Source organism: Lissotriton helveticus, chromosome 8 (assembly GCF_964261635.1).
Source record: "Lissotriton helveticus chromosome 8, aLisHel1.1, whole genome shotgun sequence".
In the NCBI taxonomy this organism is placed as follows: domain Eukaryota; kingdom Metazoa; phylum Chordata; class Amphibia; order Caudata; family Salamandridae; genus Lissotriton; species Lissotriton helveticus.
Window position 1 is genome coordinate 983,221,927 of NC_136069.1, and position 14,554 is coordinate 983,236,480.

General features: G+C 42.1%; 1 protein-coding gene across 7 annotated transcripts in view; it reads left to right on the forward strand.

The window, feature by feature from the left end:
* DMD (dystrophin) overlaps positions 1 to 14,554 on the forward strand; it is a 6,826,337-nt gene that overhangs the window by 2,172,135 nt on the left and 4,639,648 nt on the right. For all 7 annotated transcript variants that reach the window (XM_078657819.1, XM_078657824.1, XM_078657821.1 and 4 more), the window contains exon 26: positions 11,559 to 11,729. In XM_078657819.1, the coding sequence (XP_078513945.1) occupies positions 11,559 to 11,729 (171 nt within the window). The remainder of the gene's footprint in view (positions 1 to 11,558; positions 11,730 to 14,554) is intronic.

The following is a 14,554-nucleotide window of genomic DNA, read 5'->3' on the forward strand; positions in this document are numbered from 1 at the left end:
TATACATAACAACTATCTGAGACTGTTTTGTACAAAATGGAGCGGTATATGACTCGAGTCATTATAATTGATCGGGATTTGACAGTAACTCGGTCCAATTCCTGGGGAGGTTTGTAAAAATACCCCAATGGTAGAAGAGTCAGCCCTGAGTCCTTCATTTGGTCTGAACCAACATCAAACCGCAATTCATGGACAACTGCTGGCTCTCTAAAATGTACATTTCACGCAATCCCCAGGTCGATATTTCTGCCCCCTCACAATCCACCCCACTTGCTGGGTAAACAAAATATTATTTGCCATCGTAGTCGTATAGTTCTTGCTCTTTCCAAGCCAGTTTAGGCACTTATTGCCCAGTTCCGTTTGTGGCTCCGTCTGACCGTCTCTTAGCCCTGGAACCCCGTCAAAATGGCCACATAGGGACTGGCCTCTGGAGGCAGATTGATCAGCAGAAGATTCTTAGGGGCATATTATCAAGAAACGGCGTTAAAATTATCATCGCTTTAGCGGCAGAAATCTGCCGCTAAAGTGGCGATAATGGGCTTGATAATATGCCCTTGAGAATTCCGATAGAAGCCCATGTTCTCGTGTCAACATGGGCTTCTATTGGAATTTTCAAGGGCATATTATCAAGCCCATTAACGCAGTGCTTGATAATATGCCCCTCTGGACCTTGGGAGCGTAGAACAACTTCTTCATTTCTAGCAGGGAAATTCAGGAACATCCTGCCAGTCAAAGCACCTCAGGCCTGCATCCTTTTTCTTGTCAGTCCCTTGAGATCTGCCCTGTTCACCGTTAGTATTCCGAGAGCTTGTGATTTTTGCCATGCCTGTACTTGTGGAAGGCTCTGAATAGACTGGCTTGGCACTTGTATGCGGTTGTTCAGAAGGTGGACCAAATGTTAAGATTAGGTTCACACTGGTTTCTATCTCAGTTAATCTCTTTAATAATGGAGAGAGTTCTAATCGTAAAAATATTTGAAATTAATTTATCAGAGCGCCCATGAAATCTTCCAACTAGCTATGTTTTTGTGCTTCAGGACTTTCCTTGATATTTTCAAATTTATTTTATGGCTTTTTGGGGCAGACGAAAACACAATAGGGCCCCCACAGGTGTTCACTTTATTATTAACAACCTGCTTAGTTTTCTTCCCTTATTGATGTATTTCCTCTGGGGATTCCTCATGGGATGGACCAGCAACAAGTGTAACCACCAGAGGCATATCTTTAAAGTTATAAACAACATCGGACTGTGCTTGGGTGGAGCTTCAGCGACATTCACAGATGTAGAAATTAGGGTAGGGGCAATGTTCTGAGAACGTTCTCCTCTTCCTCCTAAGGAAAATCTCCTTTCCGTCAGCTCTTTCTTAGCGCCTATAACCCCAATAGACTTTTGGAGCATTTTATCAATTGTAGTGACCTTTGCTGGGGTTGATTGAGCCCCCCCCTATGAATTTGCGTTTTCCCATACTAGATTCTGCTTAAATTGACTGGTTGTAATCTGGATATAAATTGGTTAAAGTATTCACCCTGGCAAGCTGAAGGGCAAGTAGATGTAAATATCAAAGGTGATGGCCCAACCCAGACTCCTCCTGGCACCATCAGGCGTAGACGGGCCCGGTCTTCCCCAGGTCTTGGCATGGGCATGCGCCCGGGTGCATCCCGTGAGCATCTTGTCCGCATTCCACAGTACAGGACTGGAAAGAGCTCTTGAATGGTGTCACCTACCCTCTGTGCCTGCCTTGCAGCAAAGAGATCTGGGGGATGTAGTCCCACCGTAGACTGATGCAAGGAATCTCTCTCCAGTCAGGGAAAGCACTGTCAAACACCAGCCCTGACCAGAAAACAATCTTGTAGCACTTCACCTCCCCTCTGTGCCCACCTTGCAGCAAAGAGGTCTGAGGGATGTAGCCTCACCCAAGAACTATGCAGGGAACATCTCTGTGGGCAGGGAAAGGAAAACAAAACATCTTCATGATCACCAAATAGAACTCCCTGCTCAATACTGAATGCCTAGAGGCAAACTGAGCTTTGCAAAAGCATCTGTGTCAATATTTGGAACAAAACTACTTGCGATGAGAATGTCCTGGTTTGCAATCGAGAAATATACATGCTTACTCATATGACAGTGTTGCCTCGACAGCAAATGGAAAAAATCATACATTCCAAGGATTCCGATGGAGTTATTATTTAGATGCAGTGGGCTCACTAAATAAACAAAGTGATTTGGACATATCTATTTCATAAACGATTTAAGGTTCCTACCTAAACCCTTCATATTTGGAAGGGCAGAAGGTTTGCCCACAAGTATCTCCAAACCGACATGGATTTAGCAGATTCCCTCACATGACAATTTCAGTGGCACCAAACTAGGTTTAACGGTAACAAAAGGATTTTCCAGAAAAAAACATGCAAGAAATTTCACCCCGCTGTAAAGTTTTGCAAAGGTGAAAACATAGCCTTTTCATGAAGTTGAAAACGTGCCACCTTCTCAAAACTTTGTTAACAAACTGCACCGTCTAATTCCTCCACAACCTTCGTAGCTCTCCAGGGGCTAATGGACATGCCTTGTCTCCATACACTTCTCTTTCCCACTCAATTTTCAATTTCAAAACACTTTATTCGGTTTTAAGTTTTAAAACCATAAAAGATACATAATTAAAACATATTAAAACAGTTCGAAAGAAGTATACCAAGTATGAAGATCCTCCCGACAAGACTCAGCATAATTTATACAAATTAATAAACTGTACAGGGTTCTACACGATACACACAACAGATACATTATTTTGTTTTTTAAAAGACAAGTACATCATACATAATCAATTCAATCAGGTAGACTATTTCTAATCCTAACAACGGCTTTTAAAAATCCTACCACAAATAAAATACATTCAGGATGAAGCAGCTGTAGATAAAGGAGAGCGGGCGGACTTGGGAAAATTTCAGTTTTTTTTAAAAGGGGAAATAAAAAATATCGTTGTGGTCCCACATAAAAATTACAGAAAAACATAAAGTGAAGCAGATCCTGCGGAGACTTATAGTCGCAGCCGCAGGGTGCCAACACTTGGCCTCTGTGGCTACCTTTTGGTACTGCTAATAACAAATGTAAATAGTCTAACCAGAATCTTGTCAATAGAAAACGTTCCTGTGTAGAGATGGGGTACGTGAGATAGGGCTCGATGCCCATAGCAGTTTTTATCAGTAAAGGACTGCAGACACTCTGTTTGCCTAATTCTTGGTCTTCTCTACTCATAGACCTTACTATAAGAAAATAATTCTTTGTAAAGGCAACATCTTGTTTAATAATCCTGTCAGGTTTGTAAAAAAGATCCGGCCGCCTCAGCTCCTCACAACAATTTTTTATGTACCTTACCCACGGGATACGTAATCTATGATCTAGATTCATTATTTCAGAAAGGTTCTGGTGGGTGAGCACCAACTTCTTATTTAACCAGCAGGTTAACCAAAAAAATATGGGACGTAGAGCCAATATATCACTTAAAACTTGCACTCCCAGTTCCTCGTGTACCACCGCATTTGAGGTACTGTTAGGAACCCCTAATAAACGTTTTTAAAAAACGTTCTCCACTATTTGCAAAGCACCCAGGGCGACATAACCCCAAATTTCGCTGCCATAGCTGGCTATCGTTACACTTTTGGCCTGGTACAGTTTCAGCAATGCCGCCACAGGCCGCTTGCCCATTTTAGAGGCAAAATTAAATATGGCAGTATTCGCCCTGGTAACCTCCCCCCTTTTTCTCTGGAGGAGAGGACCCCATTTGAGGGTGTCGTCAAACAGCACCCCCAAAAAACAAAAAGATCGAGTTATTGGGACCTTTGCATTACCTACTCTAAAAGGGTACTGGGTCTTGGGACGGGTGCTGACCTGCATGATAACAGATTTTGCATTATTGATGTTCAGGTCCCGCTCTGACATGAAGCGCTGAAAAGCCTCTAATAAAATCTGTAAACCCCTAGCTGTTCTTGCAATAAGAACAGCATCATCGGCGTAAAGTAAAACGGGCAGACGCCGTTTCCCTACGCGGGGGAAATCATTCCCAGTGTTAACAAGATATTTCTACAGGTCATTAATGTACAAATTAAAGAGAAAGGGGGCCAGGATGCATCCCTGACGCACCCCTCTCTCGATGTTAAATTTGCTGGATACCTGGAGGTCCTGGGCATATCTGACATTCGCCATGGTATTACTGTGTAGATCTTCCAAAAAATTAACCAGGTTATCCTCTACCCCCATGGCCCTCATGGCCCTCCACAGCTTCCCCCGGTTAACACAGTTAAAAGCTGAGGAGAGGTCCAAGAAGGCCATGTAGATTGTACCCTGGCGCGCCATTGTGTACTTTCCTTTAATAAGATAAAGGTTTAAGCACTGGACTAGAGTGGAGTGACCAGGGCGGAAGCCATACTGTATCTATGTCATGATCTTGTTTTTTTTGGCCCACACTGAGAGTCTTTCCCAAATTACCCCACCTACCACTTTCACCACAGAATCCAGAAGAGAGATCGGTCTGTAGCATGTAGTGCAGTTACGATCTCCCTTCTTAAAAACTGGGACCATCGTAGAAACTCCCCATGATTCTGGGCACCCGGACCTGACCGCGACGTTAATTACTGCTTGCAAAACCGGGCCCCGCAGGCTGGGATTAGATTTGTATAGGTCCGGGGGAATGCCATCTGGCCCAGGTGCTTAATTGCACGTAAGACCTGCAATACCCTTTTCCACCTCGGCTAGTTCAAATATTAGTGGCTCGTTACCAATAATTGTGGGCTGAGACAGGTCCATGTCCTTTGAGGCACTGAAAATGTCCTTAAAATGAGAAACCCATTGATCTTCCGTTAAGTTAGTTGTTATATCACCGCCCGAGAGTTCTTAAACAAAGGTTGGTTAATTATACACGAGAATTTAGAGCTGTTCCCCAGGGTACTTGCCTCCAACAGGTCTCACCACACCCCGACTTTAATTTCACTTTTACGGGCAGCCAGAGCTTTTTTATACTCGTGGCGGCAAACACCAACTAAGTCTTTGTTTCTCGAGACCATTTTTAAGGCTTCCTTTAATTTCCTTCCTGCCCTAGAACAATTTGAATCAAACCATCTTGGAACTGTGAGTTTAGAATTAGTAACCGGGGCACTCAAAATGTCTCCTATCTTATAGATAATGGAGGCAAACGAATTAAGGATAACATTCAGTTTAGTACCTGGTGTCACACACAAAGTTAATTCTACAGAGCATGACTCCTGCACCTTGCTTTGGAATATATCTGGGGTGACGTGGCGCCATCTCAAGCGACGGCGCCTGTCCGTCAGACTTACATGAGCTGACACGGGCACCCTCGCTTGTATGGCCAATGGCCTACCACCAATTGACACACACACAGGATTGTGGTCGCTGAAAGCGCTCTCCATTATTTCATGTCCCTGAAATCAATCAAGGATACCAGAGGAGATCAAAATGTAATCCACACAGGAGCCACTCCTTCCTCCTTTAAAAGAGGGAATAATTTGCGTGCTTGAAGGGGACACGAGAGAGATAGATGGAACCAAATCAAAGTCATCTAGAAGATTATTTAGCTCGGCCTCCTGGTTTGTGTGTTCAAAATGAAAGCCCCTCATTCTTGCGCATCCCAATTCTGATGTAGCAGTTGTTAAAGGGTTACCACAAGGGTGGACGTTAAAATCTCCCATAACCATTAATTTCTGTAATGGCAAGCCTCTTGCTTCCCTCAAAGTAAGACCCAACAGGGCAATCAAGCTTCTATATCGGGTTGTATCTGGGGAATTATAAAAATTGACAATTCCAAGGCTTTCATTTCCCTTCCCCAAAACAATTACTTGGGTATTTTGCTTGGATGATGGTATAAAATGGATCCTGCTGGACACTGCTAAAGAGATGAAGATAGCCAATCCACCCATGGCTCTACCACTCAAGGATGGGGATGCAGGGACATAAAAGACCTTATAGCCTTCCAAATATAAATCACTGGCTACCAACCAAGTTTCTTGAAGACAAATCACAGTGAATTTTCTAACAAATTGAAGGAACAGGGGGTCCCTAACTTTACTAGACAAACCAGCAACGTTCCATGATAAAATGTTGTGAATACCATTATGGGGGGGTATATAATCTCAATATAATCTCCAGTTGGTCCAAACTGGGCCCCACCTGTAAGCATGGTAGTTTGTTCGAGGGGTACAGGGGAAACCCCGTGCTGTAAACTATTTCCCTCTCCCTCCATGTAAGCAGGAAGTCAATCACAGTCGTCCAATCTGGATAAGGCAGTGAATCTATTTGAAAGTTCCAGCCCTCTGATATTCTGGTACATTTCACCCCTTATTGGATGTAAAATTTCCCCTCTGCCATTAGATGATAGACTATGTGATCTATAAGCCCGACCCCCATTAACTATAGCCCTGTCTGGGGGATCCTTATAAAAATAACCAAGGGGAAGCACTTGAATTCCTGAGTCACTAAGGGGTACTTCTGAGTAAGTGTCCCTAATGATGCATTCCAGAACAGATGGGCTGTTAAAATTTACAACAATTCAATCACTGTCCCCCTGTTTCCTAGACTTCCCTATCCAGCGGGCCATGATTATATTTCATTCTATAGTGGGTGTCATGGAAGTATTATTGGATAACCAGTGAGTTGCCTTGTTCTTTAGCTGCGTAAAATTCTCTCTAGCACCCGCAGGTAAGGGTGGCACGTTACACAAGACTATCACCAAGGGGGTCGATTGGTGGGGTAAGTGAATAACCTCATGATTGCCGAGTCTGCTTTTGCCCAGCGCGGGCTGATCCCGTTTTGCCTGGGTTAGATTGGGTTTAACAGACCGGGAGCATGAGTATCTGTGACATAATTTGGCCCCTGTTTGTTTGTAACTACTCTTAGTGGGCCATTAGAAGTCGTAACCCTGCTGGCTGGCTGAACTATCAAATTGGTTCACTGGTCCCTTCGTGTGTGGAAGACTGGGATTTACTGGGTCTCTTGAAGGTATAATGGGTGATTTACCCTGATCCGATAATCGTTTCTCCATAACTTTCAACGTTTCCCATACTGGGGCCAGCTTCTCATCCATTAAACTGCCCAAGGCTTTTATTAAGGCATCCTGAAGTTGCTGCAATGCGCTATTCCCCAGTAATGGAGATGATTGGGGGTTCTTCAAGCCAGCTTTGGAAGGTATATTTAGGTTGGCTTTTTTTGCAGGGCCCCCAGTGGATTTTGATTTCCTTTTCACCCCCCCTGTTATATTACATGTTATATTGCTTGGATCTCTGCACTCCTCGGGTCTGTCCTTACAACCTATTGTTTCTGATGATATATCAGGGGATCGCCGGGCTGCAGGACCCAACATCGGTAGCACCCTGCTTGCCCTGGATACAATGGTTACAACCTGGGAAAGCACAGGGGGATTTATTTCCGGGAAGGATATGTCTTGAGAGTTCCCAGACTCCGACCCAGCACAAAGTAACTGGGACCCATCCAATACCTCTAAAGCGGTCTCATTTACTTTGTTTGCATCACCAGGTAGAAGAGGGACGCTCGTGGAGGGTGATCTAGATAACCGTCTGTTAACCAGTTCTATTTCTTTATCAAGCGCAGAGGCCGCTCTTAACAGATATGCGTCCATCGTGGAAACATTCACCCTTGTTACACAATTAAGACTATCCACCTTCTGTACGATCTTCCACCTCCCCATATCGTACTCCCTGACCTCAACAAACCAATATGATAGAGAAGGGGGGAGCACGAAAACTTTCGCCGTAGGCTAACTATGTTCTTGTCAACCACTAATTCACCTTGTAGACATAGCCGGTTAAATGCAAATTAAGTACCCAGGGCCGCAAATAGCAAAAAAATACAAGGAAAGAATAAAAACGAAAAAGACAGAGTCAATGTCTAAAACGGACTAAATAAAGAAGTGAGTCTCGTAAGGTAAATGACCTGCAAAGAGGGTGGGCCCGGCCCGGCCTCTTCTGACCCATGACGGCCACAGACGGCCCGCCCTTTGCCCGGGCTTAGCCCGGTGCCCGCACGTGTCCCGCAACACAGGAGCTCTCAGGATCTTTTATGCGCCACCGGGCGCGGAATTGGCGTGAGCGGCGTCCGGCCGCAAAGGCTTGTGGGGAATGTAGTTTCCCCCTCTCGGCGGCTGTGCAGCGATGTCCGAAAGGCTGCGGCAGCGGTGGGAGACTGGCACCAATGGCAGGAGGCTTGCGGCGGCAGCAGCGGTCCCAGTGAGTTTTTTGCCCAAAATAGTAGGAATTAGCAATGAGAGCACTCACCTCTGCTCTTTCTATTTCCCCACAGAAACCACTATCCACTTTATTTTTGTGGGACGTTTGTCCACTCCTCTTCTTTGCACCACAGCATTTGTTCTCGACTACCAGTCATCTTTTCACATTCTTCCATTCCTCCATAACTTTGCCCCTCTCTGCTTCTCTGAACAGCCTCTTTGTCGGGTTCTACATTCAACACTGGTTATGGTGGACTTTAAAAAACAGGATAATATGACCTATTACTTTCTTGTCCTTAAACGTTTTATTATTTGCTTTTAAAGTTTATCCCCCACATGCATCAACCTATTTAGGAAGTGCAAACGGTGCGAATCGGTAAATTCGGCCGTTTGCACTTCCTAAATACGTTTTTGCAATGCATCAAACAGAGTGTCAAAATTCGCTATTTTTTGCATTTCTTAAAAATGCAAATGCAATTGCGGAATCGCATTTGTGCGATTCCTTAAATGCAATGCATCGTTTTTTTAAAAATTGCGAATTTTGAAATTGGAAGTGCAAATTAACACGAGGTTGACCCTCGTGTTAATTTGCGAAAATTATTAAAAAAGCAAAAAAATGCATTTTTTAAACTTGCATGTTACAGACACACATGTCCTTAGGACATGTGTGTGTGAAACATGCACTTGAAAATACATTTATGCAAAGCGGCATTGATTCCTATGGGCCTCTAGGCCCATAGGAATCAATGTAATGCCATTCCTTAATTGCGATTCGCAATTAAGGAATCGCAATTTCCGAAAATTGAGAAATCCTAAAAACTTTTAGGATTTCTTGATGCATAGGATTTTGCATTTCCTAAATAGCGATTCCTTAATTTTCGCTATTTAAGAAATGCAACATCCTAGATTGATGCATGTGGCCGTATATTTCCTCCCGTTCCTATTTTTTTAAGAATTGTCTTAAATACTTCATGTTTTTTAAAGATCCCTCGCACTGAAAACCAGCAGTGCACACCTTTTAGTGTAATATTTCTCTCTGAAGAGGGTGATGCAATCAGTTTCCGAACCAGGATGGAATGGTATAAATGCCAGATTTTATTTTTAGAAAAACAATCCTTCTGTATAATGGTGTCCTCAATAGAATGGATTGATGTCAAAACTGAAACTTCTTAGATATACTTTGAGAATAAATGCATGAAGAAAAGCCTAAATTGGGTCAGGCTGTCCATAATTTGGAAAACGTTTGTCAATAAGAATTTTCAGTAATCTTTGATACACTATCTAATGTTCGCAAATCGCAAGCATTGAAGCTGTGAGTGCCAAGTATTTCCCTATTGATTTTAAGCAATACTAATCCCTGAATGGGATCTGCATGTTAAACTGGTTAATTTTGTTGTGAAAATGAAAAATAAATACTCTGTACAATGAGAGAGGAAGAACTTATAGGGTTAACTAGACATGGGAAATCCAGGGGACCCTGGAAAAACGAGTAGTTGCAGCCAGATCTTTCATTCATCCTAAATATTTATGTTTTGTTCATAAATGTAAAGTAAATAGAAAATATTTTTTAAAGTTATTTCTGTTTCCTCTTCTCATCATATGAATGTTCAAATGTGCCAAGAGAATATGTACAGTGTAGTAACTAATATTCAGATTTCCCAGTTAGCCACTGACTCACTTGTATTTGTCAAAGCTAGTTCCTTACCTTTTCCCTAAGGAAATACAGAAACGGTGTGTTCAAGATATAAATTACTTTTGTGTTGGTGTTATTATTGTTACTAATGGAGTGGATTACCTCATTCCTGAAATGGTCACATTCTAAGGACCTAACTGAGAAAACCCATTATTTGATGAATGAAAATACCATATTTGAATACATAGTAGCCACTATGTCAAATAAGAGAGAGGGAGAGAATGAGAAGTCTTTCCAAATTTAGATGCAGTTACTGTCCATTCAAAAGTATTCATTTTCATCATGGGGCAAAAAGGCCTTACTTCAAAAGTGCAGTAATAGTGTGGATTTAAGAATAGTAAATAATGCTTACAATATGTGGCCATATCGTTCATGTTCACTTATGCTCCCTATACCTGCGAGCTGTACACCTCTGCTTGTAATTATGATTGTATGACTCATGACGCAAAGAAGAAATGATTTCAACAAAGATGGACATTTATTTAAGAATGCAATTCAGAGGTCAAGTGAATGAAATCGACAATTACAATAAGAAATTGTCAGCATTGCACACACAAAATGAGTAAGCCCTAGAGTTCGACAATGAATTAAAGACTAAGGGTCATGTGTATCAACACCCTCATTTGCGATTCTCAAATAGCGATTTTTTAGAAAGCGCTATTTGAGAATTGCAAAAAGGGATGTATGTAAATAAATTGCAATTTTTTAGCGATTTCTTAATATTCCTTAATTGTGATTAGCAAATTGCGAAATCGCAATTAAGGAATACTTTCCCATTCATTTCTATGGGCCAGGAGGCCCATTGGAATGCATTAGAAGTTATTCTCAATTTGCAATTCGCAATTTGAGAATCGCAAATTGAGAATAATTTCAAGGGTGCAAGGGTGTCATAAGGACACCCTGATGCACCCCTGAAATTTACATGTGTGCGCCACATGGCACTTTCACAAATGGCAAAAAGTGCATTTGTGAAAGAAATCGCAAATTTCCACCAACTTGAAGTTGGTGGTAATTTGCGATTTCTTAAGGAGAAATCGCAAAACTTCAGTGGTTGCTGCATAGCATTTAAGGATTCGCAATTTGCAATTCCTTTAATGTGTACGCAAAGTTAAGGAATAGAACATTTTGCCATTCCTTAACTTTGCATTGCGATTATCCTCATACATACTGTTTTCCGAATTTTGAGTCGCAATTTCGCAAACGCTGCTTTTTTGCGGTTCGCAGCGTTTGCGAATCAAAATTCGGTTGATACCTATGCCCCAAAGTTGACAATAAATTCGCTTCCTGGTCTGTTAGTGGACGCCTGTGATTTCAGTTATGCGAACATATTTGTATTTAAGACCCACAGTCTCCCAGACAAGAGAGATTTGCCTGAGGGCAATCCGTCCAGTTTCATAAGAGTGATATTTTCCAATTGAAGCATTGTGGTTTCTCGCAGCACACAGCTGAGCTAGAAGATGTCACCTCGTGTGACTTTTAACATTTAAAGGGAGTACATTCTACTGGTGCGCGAAACCGCTTGTTTTCAATTCATGAATAAGACGCGCTTCTTTGGCTGGCTTCGGACAGAACCAGACTATGCCGTTTAACACCTGCTTTGCCTTTCTTTGCTAGGCTCATGCTAAGAAATCTGCTCTGAAGGGCAGTCTGGATAAGACTGTCCGCTTACGGAAGGACCTCTCCGAGATGCAGGAATGGATCACACAAGCAGAGGAAGAATTCCTAGAAAGGGACTTCGAATACAAAAGTCCAGAAGAACTGCAAAAAGCAGTTGAAGAGCTCAAGGTAATGCTAAGGCACATTGTCATTGATTCATTTGTTTTGTTTTGGATCTGGAAGCATTTCACCCTCGGTTTTGGCATTTGTTTGACCATTTTTTTCTATCTGCAGCATAGTATGTGATCTTATTTGCTAAAACGTGTAAATTGATTTAAATATTGTGTAAACACAAATAATAAACGGATTATGTTTTTTCATTGTCTGCTCAGTTTGAATAATGAGAGACCAGAGCTTAAGCCTTGTACAGGGCTTCGACAGGCAGCGGAAATAATTGCTGAATTCAATGTTAAAGCCTTCCTCCTGCTTCCACAGTTTTGAAAGATTGGTCCTTCTCCCTTGCACACTGGATAAAGGGTGAGCAGTGCAGGAGCAAGGACCGTTCATGCCTCACTCTTTAAAATGATAACGACCGCGTCCCAGGCCAGAGGCCTGAGTGAGCCGCCACTTAAGTTACAAGCTGGTGTCTGTGAAGAGGATTCATAACCAGTGGCGGCTTTGCCCACTGCTTTTTAGCAGTGAAATAAAGAGAAGAAAAAATTATATTAACTCACGTTGATCATTTTATTTTCTCCTACTTCTGCAGCTTTGCGTGCGGGGGCAGGGACAGGGGAAGAGTGGTAGCACCCTCCTAAGTGCGCAATGATTGCTTGGCCGACCTTCTCGGGCTCCCAAAAACAGTCTTGCGCACTTTGCATGTTCTCCATGCAGGCTGCCTTACAGTCTGCATGGAGAACATGCCCAGGCTTCCAGTCAGCGTCTGAGCGCCAAAATACGGCGCTCAGACCAATCACAACACTGCTAAGACATCGTTGTGATTGGCAGACTGGTAGACTGGGTGTGCTTCCTGTTGTTCACTACCTCCGATCCGTGCTGGCCGCCACTGATCATAACAGTGGAAGAGCTGTTGCTATTTTTCACACCAAAACATTTTCTCTGCACAGCGCATTTTGTAACTAGTCCATTGTGCCGCCTATTGATCAAATGGCGTGGTTCCAATAAAAGGGTGTATTCATAATATAATGTACTATAAACTATGGGAGCCTCTTCGACACTCAGGAAATGTTATTGTTTCCCATCATTTGTCCTTCGTAGAACCAGGAACTTCAGAATCTACTGCACAACTAAACAGTCCCTTTCTCCTGATTAGATTTCTCGAGATGCTGGGCACATCACATTTGTTCGAAGAATAGATGAACGATGGGAAAGGTCTGTGATTGTCCTACTGGGCCCAGTTCTGTTTATTAACAATTTAAAATAGACATTGTCTGTTGCTCGGGAATATGCATCGGTTCCTAATCACATAAAGGCCAACTACCGCCACCAAGATTTAACCGTGCTTTGCATATTTCTAAACAAAAACAGTTGTAAATATATTTGTTATATGTAACTAGTCTTGGGTTTTTTCTTCTTAGCAAAAGAGTGACAATCCAGATATAAACTTCTGAAAAATTTGCAAAGTTTTCCTATTTTTCCTTCACACACATGTATAGGTGCATATTTAGAAGAAAATTGCAATGTACAGAGATGCAGCATATTTTTCAGCGCCACGCTGATCATTTCCAAAACGGATGGACGCGCCATCTTTACATGGATACGGCACACCCCACTTTTTCCCCTAGTGCAGGCATTAAAAATAGCTGCCTAGCACCAACACAGACACCCTTGCGCCATAGTGCAAGGGTGCTTGTGTTGCATGGAATGATTGTTTATGTGAACACCTTCCTGCACATGAGCAATCATTAATGGCATTTTGCTCTTTCTATGTGTGCTGCAAAATGCAACACACATACAAAAAAGCAAAAGGGGGAGAATTAAAAGGATTTGATCTTGTTGCACCATTCTAACGCCTGCTATTGCATGGCGTTAGTTTTTGGTGCTGCCTCTGAGTTACTGATCCTTGTAAATCTGGGGCAACATCAAAAAAGCAATGGGTGGTGTGGTAGAATGCCCAGAGCAACACCCATTGCATGCCCGTTTCACACAGATTCCTGCGTGAAAGCGCCATTAAGCCACAAAAATGGCTAAATTATACTTTTTAAATATGGTGTAGGGCATTGTGCCACGAGAATGTCTGTAAAAGTGACATTCCGGCAGTGCAATTCCCTTGTAAATATGCCTCATAGTCTTTTGTTCACAAGGTGAACTAATGTTTTTACCAATAGAAATCAGACAAGCTGAACATGACTGGTGGAGTGTGATTTATGCTACCTGTGTAGTTTAATAGTGACACAGTTTCATGCTGGAAAATATATGCAGAAATTGCCCTCTTTTGTTCACATATTGCTCAGCTTTTCTATGCTCAACAACTTTGAAGAAGAGAAGGTGGCTGACTGTTTTGTCCAAACTGTGTCGTATTCAAAAACATTTTTATAATAAAAAAACTATTCAACATAAATTGTCACCAAGATCAAAATGGCACACATATATTCCAAAATGAAAAATTTTGTGAACTACTCAAGTTTCCAATAGGACTTCACAATGGTTAAAAAAAAACCTTTGCACTCCCCTAATTTTATGCCATCAAAAAGTATTCACTAGCAAAAAACCTTTTTTTTTTTATAGAGTCAATACTTTTTCAGATACATGGTAATAAAAAGGCATGCTAAAGTATCTCTAGCAGAGAAACGTTTTGGTATTTCTTCAAAATATGGGATTCGAGAACGATGTTTGAGGTTTATTTTGGATGGTTCATTAAACCCAACTGAGACATGACCACATTAACTTAAAACTCAAAGTAGTTGAGCTACTACATTTTAAGATCTTTGGAGTTTTAACTCGATTGTTAACCACTGACCTGAGAACTGAGCATAAGAAATCATGGTGGTTGCTAC